The sequence below is a fragment of the Alosa alosa genome, chromosome 5 (genome assembly GCF_017589495.1).
Source record: "Alosa alosa isolate M-15738 ecotype Scorff River chromosome 5, AALO_Geno_1.1, whole genome shotgun sequence".
Taxonomy (NCBI): Eukaryota; Metazoa; Chordata; class Actinopteri; order Clupeiformes; family Clupeidae; genus Alosa; species Alosa alosa.
The window spans coordinates 24,818,536-24,831,594 of NC_063193.1; the positions used below are offsets into that span (position 1 = coordinate 24,818,536).

A 13,059-nucleotide genomic window follows, 5' to 3' on the forward strand; every position below is an offset into this window, starting at 1 on the left:
AACAACTTGTGCCAAACCAGAGACATGATTATCATTTCTGAGCACATCAGCCAAGTTTTCCTCCGTGCAGAACCAACTGAAATGAAAGCATACTGTGTGCTCTACTACTAATTTAACTGGCATTTGTCAAAAATGTGTGACCAGTCTTAACAAGGAAATAATGACATCAAATCAGACATATTCTGAAAAAAAATAGCCCACCACTTTCTCTATTAGGGATTTCACTGTAATGGGTACCTTTTCCTCAGATCATCTAGAAAAAACATGTTTCCATTCCACAACATCTAACTCTTGGCCAGTAGCGGTGTGGGGTGTGTGAACAGATGCCTTCTGCTGGAGTTGTGTGTGTGGGAGTAATTGCCTGCTGTGGTTGACCGCTGATCTAGTGGGCTCTCGGGACATGTGGCCATGTTTGGCCCAACCTCACCTGCGCTTGCGGAACCTTCCGGCTGGGCACAGACAATGGACCTGGCATCACACACTCACCTGCATGGCAGAGCCTCCGGCCCCATAACTGGCCGCTGACCAGAGGCTGGGAAAACTGGAGAGCACTCACTCCCTAAGGACATATGCTTCATATTGTTCATATTGGATTGCAGTCTCTCTCTCTCTCTCTCTCTCTCTCTCTCTCTCTCTCTCTCTTTCTCTCTCTCTCCCTCTCTCTCTCTCCATCCCTGTGGTATGGATTAAAAGGGGAATGGGGAACATTTCCTCTTTGTGAATTCAATTAAGATGGAGAGGATTGAGAGACAGTTATCAGGGATCATGTGGGGATCATGCAAAATGAATCCAAACAACTCAGAGACGTACAGCTGGGACAAAGCAATGCCCTGAATTTGTGCAATTACAGCATAACCCATTGTCTGAGACCATATCGACAGGCAAGGGTTCAGCTGCTGCATTATTGTGGCAAATTTGGTAATTGTCTAAGATTAGACAATATTGATCTTGGATTCAAACCACATGTCTTTGAAATACAGTCTGAGTCAAAAAAATGGAACAAAAATGTACTACATAAAAATGAAGCTGAAAACAAGACACTGTTGTTGTCAACAAGTGCATATGACAGCAAGGCGTAAGCAGGTGTAAAATGAAGTCAGACAGTGTTGTAAATTGCAAGGTGTTTGTTTTGAGGTAGCATCAGCAATACCTTGCTGATTTTTTTATTCCATTGTGTGAAAATGTCATATGTACACAGGGTGGAGGGGTCATAAGAGCATGCTCAGTGCTGGGAAGCGGCAACCTCGTAAAAGCACTAACCATAATCTCTGCCACATCCTGGAGCTATAGGAATGCTCGTCTTTAAACAGGTACTCCTTTCTGTCTTCACTATGCCATCAATGAAAATCAGGATATATCGCTCCCCAACACACACACACACACACACCTCCTCTGGGAGCCAATCAGTGTGTAGCTCAGCTCGGCCCAAACTGGAGGTCTCTCTGAGAGAATGTGCCTCTCTCCGTCTCTGTTTGGGCTGAGATGTGTGGCCACTGACGAGACCCCAGATACTTCATCTGACACCCTATTTCCTAATACATCCCTTTCAAAGGAAGGACAGGCCCACAGAAGATGGGAGAAAATATATGATCATAGGAGAAATGTCTTTAATAATTAAATTAGGACTAAGATTAAAGTTATGAAGGCTCTATGAATAATTCAAGCAGCAGCATTCATTTCCTGGGAAATCAACTGTAAAACACCCACCAACTGTGCCAGGCTCGCCTCTACTGTACACTCTCAATTTAATCCACTACAATGTTGATGGATGGCATTATAAAATAAACTAATTAAATCTGAAAAGGAAAATGAATTGCACCAATATCTCATACCCAACATCATTATGGTGGAGACTGGGACTATTTTGCCATCAAAATATTAAAAGCATAAATCACGGGTCATAGGGAAATAAATAAATAAATAAATAAATAAATAAATAAACACAAAAGCCTCTAAGTTATTGTTTCAACAGGATGACAAAATCATTAGAATCAAATTTATGACCCCGGGGTTGGGGATTTTATTATGGGCTACCAGGAGCTTGCTTCAACCTTGCCTGCCTAATGGTGTCATCAGAGAAGGTAATCCAATTTCTATCATACATTTAACTGCCAGGCCCCTTACGAAAACCCCCCACCTCCACCACACGCACACACACACACACCACCTCCCCTTTGCCCACACACATGGGCACACACACACACACACACACATACAGACACACACACACACACACACACACACACACACACACACACACACACACACACACACTAAGTCTAATGTGACTGCAGCTGAGACTGACACAGAGCAGTCAATCTCTCCTGTGGGAGGCAACACAGCACTATAGAACTAACCACTCTAGTCAACGTCTATCTCTTACTGTGCTGAATACAGCACTGCAACACAGCACTATAGAACTATCCGCTCTTGTCAACATCTATCTCTTACTGTGCTGAACACAGCACTATAGAACTATCCGCTCTAGTCAACGTCTATCTCTTACTGTGCTGAACACAGCACTATAGAACTAACCGCTCTAGTCAACGTCTATCTCTTACTGTGGTGAACAACAGCACTGTAACAGCACGAACTAACCGATCTAGTCAACGTCTATCTCTTACTGTGCTGAATACAGCACTGCAACACAGCACTATAGAACTATCCGCTCTAGTCAACGTCTATCTCTTACTGTGCTGAACACAGCATACAGTACTATAGAACTATCCACTCTAGTCAACGTCTATCTCTTACTGTGCTGAACAAACATAGCCAAGTCCCTTGGTCGAAAAAGCACTTACCTCAGAAATTGAAATGACATCAATTGGGATGAATTGCAGCCGTTCCAAGGAGAAACATGATTGTTTAGAGACTTGAGTTTAATGTCTAATCTAAACTCTAATTATAATCCAATGAGATTCTCCGCGGCAACCACATTCCTTTGCTTTAGAAAGCTTTTTAAATGTAAAAAAAATTATCTGTCTATATCACCTCTCTGTCATTCCACACCCCTTGAAGAGATGCAGGAAGAGCACTGGTTAAAGTTGGCCCAGCCTTAATAATCATAGCACAGCATAGGGAGAGAAGAGAGAGAGAGAGAGAGAGAGAGAGAGAGAGAGAGAGAGAGAGAGAGAGAGAAATATCTGGGGACAAATGGATTGCCCAGGGCAGCTAAATGAATAATGGATCCGGATTTAAAAAGAACCACAACTCACTGTACAAAACAGCCTGTTTTCATGTTTGGAGAACTGATCTTTATGAAATATCAGTCAGTAGCTAATTGTTTCATTTGCTCATTCCATTTGATCACAGTTGGGGCGCACATATCAAATTAGTCATGAAGTAATTAGTTATTGACAAATAATTGATTCAGCAGACCTGCTATGTTCTGTTTGGTTCATTTTCAGTTTCATGTGCTATAACTGAAACTGCATTGGATGTGTCTTCCTTACAATCATCATAACTAGTGCTAAGTGTATTTCAATAATAACTAGTGCTAGGTGTATTTCAATCATAACTAGTGCTAGCTGTATTTCAATAATAACTAGTGCTAGGTGTATTTCAAAGTAAAAGTAGGTGTACACTATCCCATAACAGGTACTGTAGTATTTTGCAGTCAATATAAAACTCAAGGGAAACGATCAGTCAGTTGTTCTTTTTTATTATCATTATTACTTATTGTTGCTCAGACACGTGTATATACAAATACAGATTTTTTTTTTCAGTTTATTTTTTTTCGTTCCTATTTTTACAGTGGAAAAAAAGCAGGTGAGTACTGGGAGCTCGGACTCATGGGGGGAAACAGCAGAGGTGTAGGATGTGTCAGGTGTGTGTTTGAGACAGGTGTGTGTTTGAGACAGGTGTGTGTGTTTGAGACAGGTGTGTGTTTGAGACAGGTGTGTGTGTTTGAGACAGGTGTGTGTTTGAGACAGGTGTGTGTTTGAGACAGGTGTGTGTTTGAGACAGGTGTGTGTGAGTGTTGTTGGTGTGTGTGCCAAGAGCAGGAACACACGCAAAAATGTAACGCTTATTGGCTTCATCAGGTGGGTCATATATGGAGGGACTCCAGAGTGTAGGGGGCTTTCCAAGACCATGGGAGGGGCAGGGGGGCTCTGACCAGCCGCGCTGGACGGCAGAGCTGCTAGGGAAATGGGGGTACAGAGTAACCTGGTCGTGGATTGGTCTGTTTTCTGATTGGCTGTCAGGCTAAGGCAAGGGAAAAGCTCCTCACACTGAGGAGAGTGGCTGCACCCCATAAACTGCAGCAAGGGCTGGTTCACTCACTCACTCACTCACACCAGCACACACACAGACAGACAAACATACAAAAATGTATGCGCATGCGCACACAGTCACGCCGTACCCCACGTTCAGCACTCTCATATAAGCGTGAGCTCAGAAGCCCACTGATAGGTGTCATGGAAAAAATGTGTGCATCATGACAAACCAAAGATGACTTTCTCAGAACAAGGGGATTAAACAACTTACAGCAAAAAAAAAAAAAACAATTGGGACAAACACCAGATCACCTCTCCCTCTGCAACACTACACACAGGTGTGTTATGTACAGCTGTTCTCGGTGTGTCTGAGCAACCTGGTCATCTACGTCACACAGCTCATCACAGGAGGGGAACTAAAGGATGGGGGGGGGGGGTCACACGACAATGGAGATGGGCCTACAGAGATCCAACATTCACTGGAGAGACAAACAGGAAACTAAAGAAACAGAAAGAGCTTCTGTTTTCCATCTGGTTTTTCTTCTTTTCAAAAATGTTTTTTTTTCTTCTTTTTTTTTATATCAAGTCCATGCGCATGCCACATATGAAAATGACAGATATTCAAGTCCTTCTGGAGTGCTCGAACACTCTCAGTGCACAGCGAGTGACACAGTGCTTGCAGACATACAGAGGGCCCTGTAGTGGCCTGAAGAGGTCCCAGATCAGTCCCCTCTTGCGTTCCTCCATGAATCCTACTGGATCTGATGACTGGTTGGTGATGCTAGCTGGATATCTGAAACAAGCATGTCATGAGTGGAGCCCCCTCTTAGCCAGGAGGTGGAACTGCAGTTCACAGGTGGCCACTTATTTCCATAAGCTGGAGAAGGCAATTTGTTTTTGTGTTTGTGTGTGCGTGTGTGTGTGAGAGAGAGAGACTACACACTCCTGTACATCTGGAGTCTACTAGATTGTTTGTTTGTTTGTTTGTTTGTTTTTTAGAAAAGGCATAAGAATCAAATTAATACTTTCCTATCAAACATTATTTACAACAGTTTTTTGCTAATAATGAGACTTACAGCCATAACAATAATAGCTATTATATCAAGGTATAATAATAATAATAATAATAATAATAATAATAAACAATAATGAACAAACAATGAAACAATGGTGGTATTTTTTTCCTTATCCTTCTTAAAGGTACAAAAACAATTACTACTCTAACCCTACATGTTATTTACTTGACTACTTCAGGATACATGGTATCCATTTAACAAATTGATCCTTAATTTCCCAGATTCAAGGTGTGTTTGTGTACAAAGCAGGATAATAATGGTAATAATTAGCATATAAATGATACAGAGTACAAGTACAACAGAAGTGGTGATAAAAAAACCCCATCCCTTTCTGAGTTGAACAGACCAAAACATATGAAGGGAGAGGAGCACGTAGGGCTTCTTCTGTGTGCTGACGAGCAGAGCCGCTGTCCAGCCGGTACAGCATTGTTTGTCTCAAACACGAACCAAAGCACAAGTCTGACACACAGAGTTGGCATAAGAAGGTGACTCCTCAAACACCTGGACAGGCAGAGTGAAGGCGGCCAGCACAGATGTGCATAGCAGGCGGAAAAAGACAAGCCCACAGAGAATTAATAAGGCAGAAACCATTATCCTTTTCCCTTTCTCTCTCTCTCTCTCTCTCTCTGTTTCTCTCTCTCTCCCTCTCCGTCTCTGTCATGCCCTCTCTCCTGAAGTACACACTGTGTTTATTGTTAGGAGCTCCCGACCCCCAGTCCCCTGTTCTGCACCCTGTATGCACAGCAACATGCTGGAGCTGCAAGGTCACCTCAGCCTCCACACCATGCGGCCTGAAACTGACACCGCGCGCGGCCCCTGCCTCCACCGCTCTATTTTAATAGCAGGAATAACTGGCTCTGTGGCCACCACATGGGGCCCGCATGCCTGGCGTTTTGAACCTCATTAAAGAGTCACCTAAAGGGGGAACAGTAGTAGCCTGGGCATCCCTCCCCCTACACACACACACACACACACACACACACACACACAGACATATGCACACACATCGACACGCATACATATACACACACACACACACATAGACACGGATACACATACAAAAACATATACACACACACACACAGACTCACACACACATACACATACAGAGACTCGCACACACATGACTAAGCCCTGTGTTAACTGGCTGACAACCTGAATCAACACAGCAGAACACGTGTGGATTGGCCCGAGAATGGACATGGAAATAATCCCACAAGCTCTATCAATGTACAGAATGTGTGTGTGTGCGTGTGTGTGTTTCATTTTAGGGTGACCTGAAGGTATACACAGCGCGTGCCAGGATAAATAGAGGGGAAGCAAAAGAGAGCGGTCTCTCGTCTCCAATGTAAAGCAATCCCATAATACTAACAGATTGATTAGGCGGGATTACACAGCTCTGATTCAGCTGAGGGATGATAGAAAAACAAGGCCGCGCGATGGAACAGGGTGGCGGCTCAGGGTCATTTGGAAACACGTGGTCACTGGGAGCAGAAAGTACAAACACCAAAAGAACATGGAAAGGTACAATTAAAAAGGCCTTCTGAAGAGGAAATATGTTTCCCCTAGATATCAGATTTTCCTTTCACGTAGCACTGAGTGTAGAACTAGGCAGAGATATACACTCAGACACAAGTCTTGTTCTAGATAGCACCTTTAAGAGCTTTAAGTGAGATCTTTAAAGAATCTCCTAAGGGGACCAAAATCTTTCCTTTTTTATCTGGGAGAGAAGATTCCACCTGAATCAGAAAGTGGAGAAACTCTTTCTCAGTGGGGCTATTTCCAGTGAGCTGCAGTCACTGTTCCTACAAGTCTGATGGGAGGGTATGACAATAACAATTCAGTGGTGGCTGTCCCTGTGGCAAACACTGGTTTTAAGCTGACTCGTGCAATGTTGCCCTCATTAAAGGAGAAGTTGAGATATAGAATTATTTAAAAAGTTTGTCCAAAACCCATTATTTAGTACAGAGCCAACCCTGTGGTAGCAAAGGGTCCACGGAGTGGAGAGAAATAACTTACACGTCCCACTGGACTTTGGGCTACCGCATCTGATTATCCACCACGCTGCCAATGTAACATCCTCTCACGTCCCTCTAATGGATGCTTTTAGAATTGATAGCTCAGGCTGTTCTGTAGGACCCTCCCTTTATTGAGCAGACAGTTGTCTGTGGAACGTGCCATCTTCATTGCCCAGTCTGTACCCAATGTTAATCAAGCCTTGAATTCCACAGTCTGAGCTCCCCTCACCTACCCTATGAGTTCCATACGGGAGTACACACAGCAATCATAAGTGAGACAAACAAATCAATTGTGTCCAAAGCTGAAGGCATGATAAAGGCATTTGATAAAGAATTCTTTTGATCCAAGGTACTCCTGCAGCTGTTTGTAGAGCTTTGGGATAATTATGTTTCATACATTTTGATATCAACTGATAAAAGACGGTAGGAAAAATATAGATATTTTGGAAGCAGTAGGCTCTCTATAAAATACAAAAGCACTTCCCAATGAGCTGAGCGTGCACTCATGCAATGAGGAGAGGCCATGACACCCTCCTCATTCCATCTCCGGTTCTGAAGGGAACCACCTGTAAGTGTCTGTATAAAAACAAAGGCTCGTCTCTTTAATCTGGTTAGGGACACCTTTATTAGGTGCCATGTAGATCTCTATGGTTCCACTCAGAACTTTGATATGTTAGCTGAGGATGATTCCATTCAACACTACACACTGTCAGGAGTTAGTGTCCCTGTCCAAAAACAGTCTTGTTGGTGCCAAACAGAAATATTTGAACCCCAACAGAAACATATTTGATTCTGGGTAGAACCACGCGAGACTGAAAATTAAGGTTCTTAGGATTTGTAGGGGTTTCCATTTCAGGGAAAATCACTGAAACATTCATTAAGGTTACCAAAAGTCCCATTTAAAAAGAATGCGATTAGGGAGTCATCTCAGGGGTCACTTGGATTGAAAGGAACAACAACAACAACAACAACAACAAACAGATTGGTAACGAACTGCTGCATACTATTAAAAAGATAACCAGAAAGACATACAGTACCAGCTCAGCCGGGCAGATTTTTCTCAAAGCTACTGATTGCCATCTACATTCTAGAATGTTCTATGGTCTAGAGTTCCTTCTGTACTCCCACATTCCTGTACAGTCTTTAGAATATAGTGTGTTTGTCAAACCATCCATTTAACCCAATCAGTGCCTCCCCTAAACCCTCCTAACCAGATATCAAATATACAAACATCTATTTTGGCATTGACTGTTTCAGTCTGTACAAATTAATTGAGGGTGGGGTAATATTCATGTCGCTGTTTCCTCTTCATCTGGTTCCTCATTCGTTGTATTGATCTGAGACTGTTGCAGACTGAGAGAGACAACTTAAATATTTTTTTTTTCATAAAAACTCAAAGAAAAAAAAGTGTCCCTGGAGAGATTCACTCCCTTGGTTCTCCTCTCAAGTGGGCTGCTTACGCCCACACACCACCACTTTTTTTGGGGGGGGGGGGGGGGGGGGCGTTATGTGGGTGAGGGGGTGGGCGCTATAACATCAGCAGGGCAGGGAGACAGAGCATCAAGGTGGCAAGGAGGGACGCAGCTCTCCACGTCTCACCGGCCGCGTTTGTCGTGTCGCTGTGGGGCTCAGCTGACTCATGTGATGTGTCATCTACAGACCAGAGAGGAAGAGAGAGGGAGGGATAGGGAGAGGGGGAGAGAGGGAGAGAAACAGAGAGAGAGAGTAATGAAATTTCATCGCCATGACTTTTATTGAAATATTCTCATAATATAATAATAATAATCTTGCAACATGTAGTAGTGTACAATCAGCTAAAAGCAAGAAAGTGAAAAAGAGTGTGAGAAAGAGAGAGAGAAGAGATTAGTAAAAGTGATCTGAAAAGCATAGCTGTGGTATGGGGTTGTTTTGGGTAAGCATGGCATGGGCTGTGTGATGGGCAGGGCTGTGCCAGGCATGGCAGAGGGCACAGTGACATGGGCACAGGGAGCGCTGCCAGCAGCCCAACACACGCGGCACCAAGGGAAGCAGCACGGGTTCCCGTGACAACCAGACAGGTGCACGTGTCGCCGTGACGAGCAGACAGGTGCGGGACCCAAACAAGACAGATAAATATGCTGGGAGGAGCCGCGGCAGACGGCTCGTCGGCTCTGTGACGAGAGGTCCAGGCCGGCTGGCATGCAACAGCCTCGACGTGCCTCGCATGGGGCGCCGGCCTAATAAATCACTGCCTCTCAACAGCAGCAGCCAGCCAGGGAGACAGGGATGGAGGGAGGGAGGGAGGGAGGGAGAGAGGGAGGGAGGGAGGGAGAGAAGGAGGGATATCATGTGGAAAGCGTGTATGATAAAGCCTTTCTGACAATGATGGCCTAAGCAGCTGTTGTTGTAAATAGTGAAAAATGCAATGGTGGTCTTCAATAGGCCTGTCAGGGTTCCTTGGCTGGCTCCGGGGAGACTTGCGGTGAGGAGTGATTCACCATGGGGGGAGCCTAGATATGCCAAGTGACTCTGTGTGTGACAGGAGCAGCTCTCTGTTTTTCTTTCTGCTCTTTGCTTTCTGTCTCCTCTGGTGGAGTGGATGGGACGAGGGGGCAAAACAACTGCACTGCTTCCAGCACTGCCACTTCTGCTGCTACTGAACTACAACGCCACGCCTACCACTGCCACCATGGATAATGACATGGAATACATTTCACATTGTTTGCTGAGCAGAGATGAATGGACAAGATGAGAGGGCTACTCTCTGCAGAAAGAAAATAATACTTTTTGAGTACCTATAATATATCTAATAATATAAAGTATCTAATAATCCTTCCCAGACAAAAATAATGCTAGTCATTTAGGATGAATTGAAAAGTCAATTACTGCTAATCTCGGACAGATTTGAGCTCTAATCAGGTCTTTATGGCATGAGTCATTTCTCTAAAATGAAATGGAACATGTGGATGTGTCCTTGTAATTTTATGGGGTTCCAGAGAGAGGGAGCTAGAGAGAGAGAGAGAGAGAGAGAGAGAGAGAGAGATTGAAGAGGGAGAGAAAAAGAGCATTCATTCTGAAACCAACACAACGAAAAGCGTAGCACAGCAGCAGTGAACATCACACACATGGTCATGCTGGGCAGTGATAGAGCAAACGTGACACACACATACAAGAAGACAGAGGAGAAACGAAAGGTTTAAAAGAGACGTTTGTCAAGCCATACTGACCTCTGGGTTCTAATGAATTGTCTACTCTCTCGTTAACGTCAAAAACCCGTGAATCGTGAACCCCTATAGTTTTCACACAGCTGTCTACAACAGAAATAAAAGAAAATGTTAAAGCCAAACATGTCAGCCAAACACTTGCACCCCAATTCCCACAACTGCATCCCCTCAAAGATCCAAAAAGCACATGACACAACAAAGATGCAGACCATCTTTCAGACATATTGAACAAGGTTAGCATCAGCAACTGCCCGTTATTTAGTTCCCCTCAGAGAGAAATGGCGTGGGCATTGACGCAGAGTAGAGAGCAGGCTGCCTTTCCAAGGGTTACTGGAGCCAATGAGCTTCAAACAAGAATTCAGGAAAAATAAAAAGTCATGCTCTTGGTCTGCTGAGCTGTAGAACTTGCAAGTCACACAGGAGACACTTACTTGATGGTCTGACAAACACTTTCAGCTTCAGGCATGTCTTTCTCCCGTTCTCTGCAATCGTGGATGCTGCAAAACAGATGGACAGAAAAATAGAGAGAGAGAAAGAGAGGGAGAGAGGGAGAGAGAGAGAGAGAGAAGGAGAATGTTAGAAGGGCTCTTTTCGCACTAGATTAAATTTAGCTGACATATGATGAACTGTCAGACACAATTATAAACCGACAAAACAATGTGTCTATGTACTAAAATCCTCAGTGGAAAAATAACGTCTTTAGCTGGCTGCCTCTCAGCCTCCCCATCCGCGCAGAAGCCCTAAGTTCACACGGGTGTAGTAGTTTGCGGTCCCAGACAGGAAATTGGCCCTTTCCTGCATAATCTAAAGGGCGTGTGTTTCGGGGCGCCTGGAGGCGACAAGTGGGGTATCACTGCAGTGTTTGCGGTTATGCTCCAGTAATGGTGCATCTGGCTATCAGCAGGTACGGCCTCGTGTTCACCAGCAAAGCATCCTGGGAATAGTAGCGTAGGCCTCGAATGTACAGGAGTTTCAATTATAGCCCTCAGGAAACACATAACAGACCCGGGTCAATTTGCACACATGGCGTAGTGTTACCGAAGGCATCTGCGGGTCCTGGTCATGCTCAGTGGGCTGTTTTCTTGGGCATGATTTAAGCCCTGTGCCAGCTCCACTCTCCATCAGGGAGACCCAATTTACTGCCGATGCCCGCAGAGCTTGGCCATGATCAGCCGTCGGCACCAGCAGGGGGATAGCCAGAGGTCAGGAGCAGAACATGTGTCTGGGATTGTCATTTGTGGGAGAGTGCTTTGCATGTGGATGAGGGTGATGTGTGATGGAGGCTGGAAGGCTAAAGACTGCAATAGGAATGTTCTGAAGCTGTGGGAGGATCGTTGCAGCCCAGACTCCCCTGCAGGTGGGAAGCAGACCCTGCACTGGTTGGCAATGATGCTGATTGGTTTAACCCCTTAAAGCAAAACAACTTCCTCTCGCTTCGCTCCTCCAATTTTCTCCCTCTCTTTGCTTGGTGTACTGTATGTGTGTGTGTACATGTCATGTTGCCTCAATTATTGAAAATCAGACACACACACACACACACACACACACACACGCCGACACTCTCTTTCACACACACACACACACACACACACACACACACACACACGACACTCTCTCTCACACACACGCACACACAATTTAAAAAAAGTCAAGCAGTAGCCTCTAAGCAACAGGACACAGGTCCTTCTCCATCTCTCAGTCTGCCCCTTTGTGCTCCGCTGCCTCCACCCTTCTCTCCTGTTTAACACAGCCACGCCTCCACCCTTCTCTCCTGTTTAACCCTTAAAGGAGTACCGTCACACCGAATGTTGGGAAATTAACGCTCTAAAGAATATCTGGGTTCACTGAATTTTAGAACCTTCAATTGTTGCGGAACTTAGAATGTTCAAAAACCTACACCTTTAACCCTTAAAGGAGTACCGTCACACCATGTTGGGAAATTAACGTTCTAAAGAATATCTGGGTTCATTGAATTCAACATAGAATTTCAGAACCTTCAATTGTTGCAGGACTTAGAATGTTCAAAAACCTACACCTTTAAGGGTTAAAGGTGCGATTTGTAGGACTGTTACCGAACGTTCTGTAGGCCAATATCAAAACACTGGTGAACGTTCTCAAGACTACCAGACGCGAGCCTCTCCTGGGTTGCCAGATGTAATGAAGACTTAGCTAACGTTAGTTGACCTGCAGCTGCTTTAACGTTTCTCCAACCATGGCCCAGCTACACATTACGGAAACAGTGAAAACAAAAAATACCTAGAATACCTAAATAGAAGTTAGCGATGCAGATGAAGTTTAGCCTAGGCTACCTGTTGTGGAGAAATATGGCCAGCTCTGCGTCAGACTTGATATTCTTCGTTGACGAAGATGTCACCATCTCAGGAAGCTCCTCAGATGTCCACTTAATTTGTTTCTTGTTTTAATTTTGGAAATTTGCCTGCCTCTTGTAGGCGTTCATGACTACAACTGACAGCTGTTGACTAATTTGGCAACCCAAATAGGAGGACGCGCTAGCCCATTATTAATACACTATTCTAGAATGAAT

At 44.5% G+C, this 13,059-nt stretch overlaps 1 protein-coding gene across 2 annotated transcripts in view; it reads right to left on the reverse strand.

Moving 5' to 3' along the window:
* Positions 1-8,816: 8,816 nt before the first annotated feature.
* Positions 8,817-13,059, reverse strand: part of efna5b (ephrin-A5b) — a 92,934-nt gene continuing 88,691 nt past the window's right edge. The window contains exons 3-5 of one of the 2 annotated variants that reach the window (XM_048243911.1): positions 10,946-11,011; positions 10,518-10,601; positions 8,817-8,964 (exon numbers count right to left, since the gene is read on the reverse strand). In XM_048243911.1, coding sequence (XP_048099868.1) covers positions 8,840-8,964; positions 10,518-10,601; positions 10,946-11,011 — 275 coding nt within the window. In that variant the 3' untranslated portion in view covers positions 8,817-8,839. The remainder of the gene's footprint in view (positions 8,965-10,517; positions 10,602-10,945; positions 11,012-13,059) is intronic. The other variant, XM_048243912.1, reaches the window with a different exon arrangement.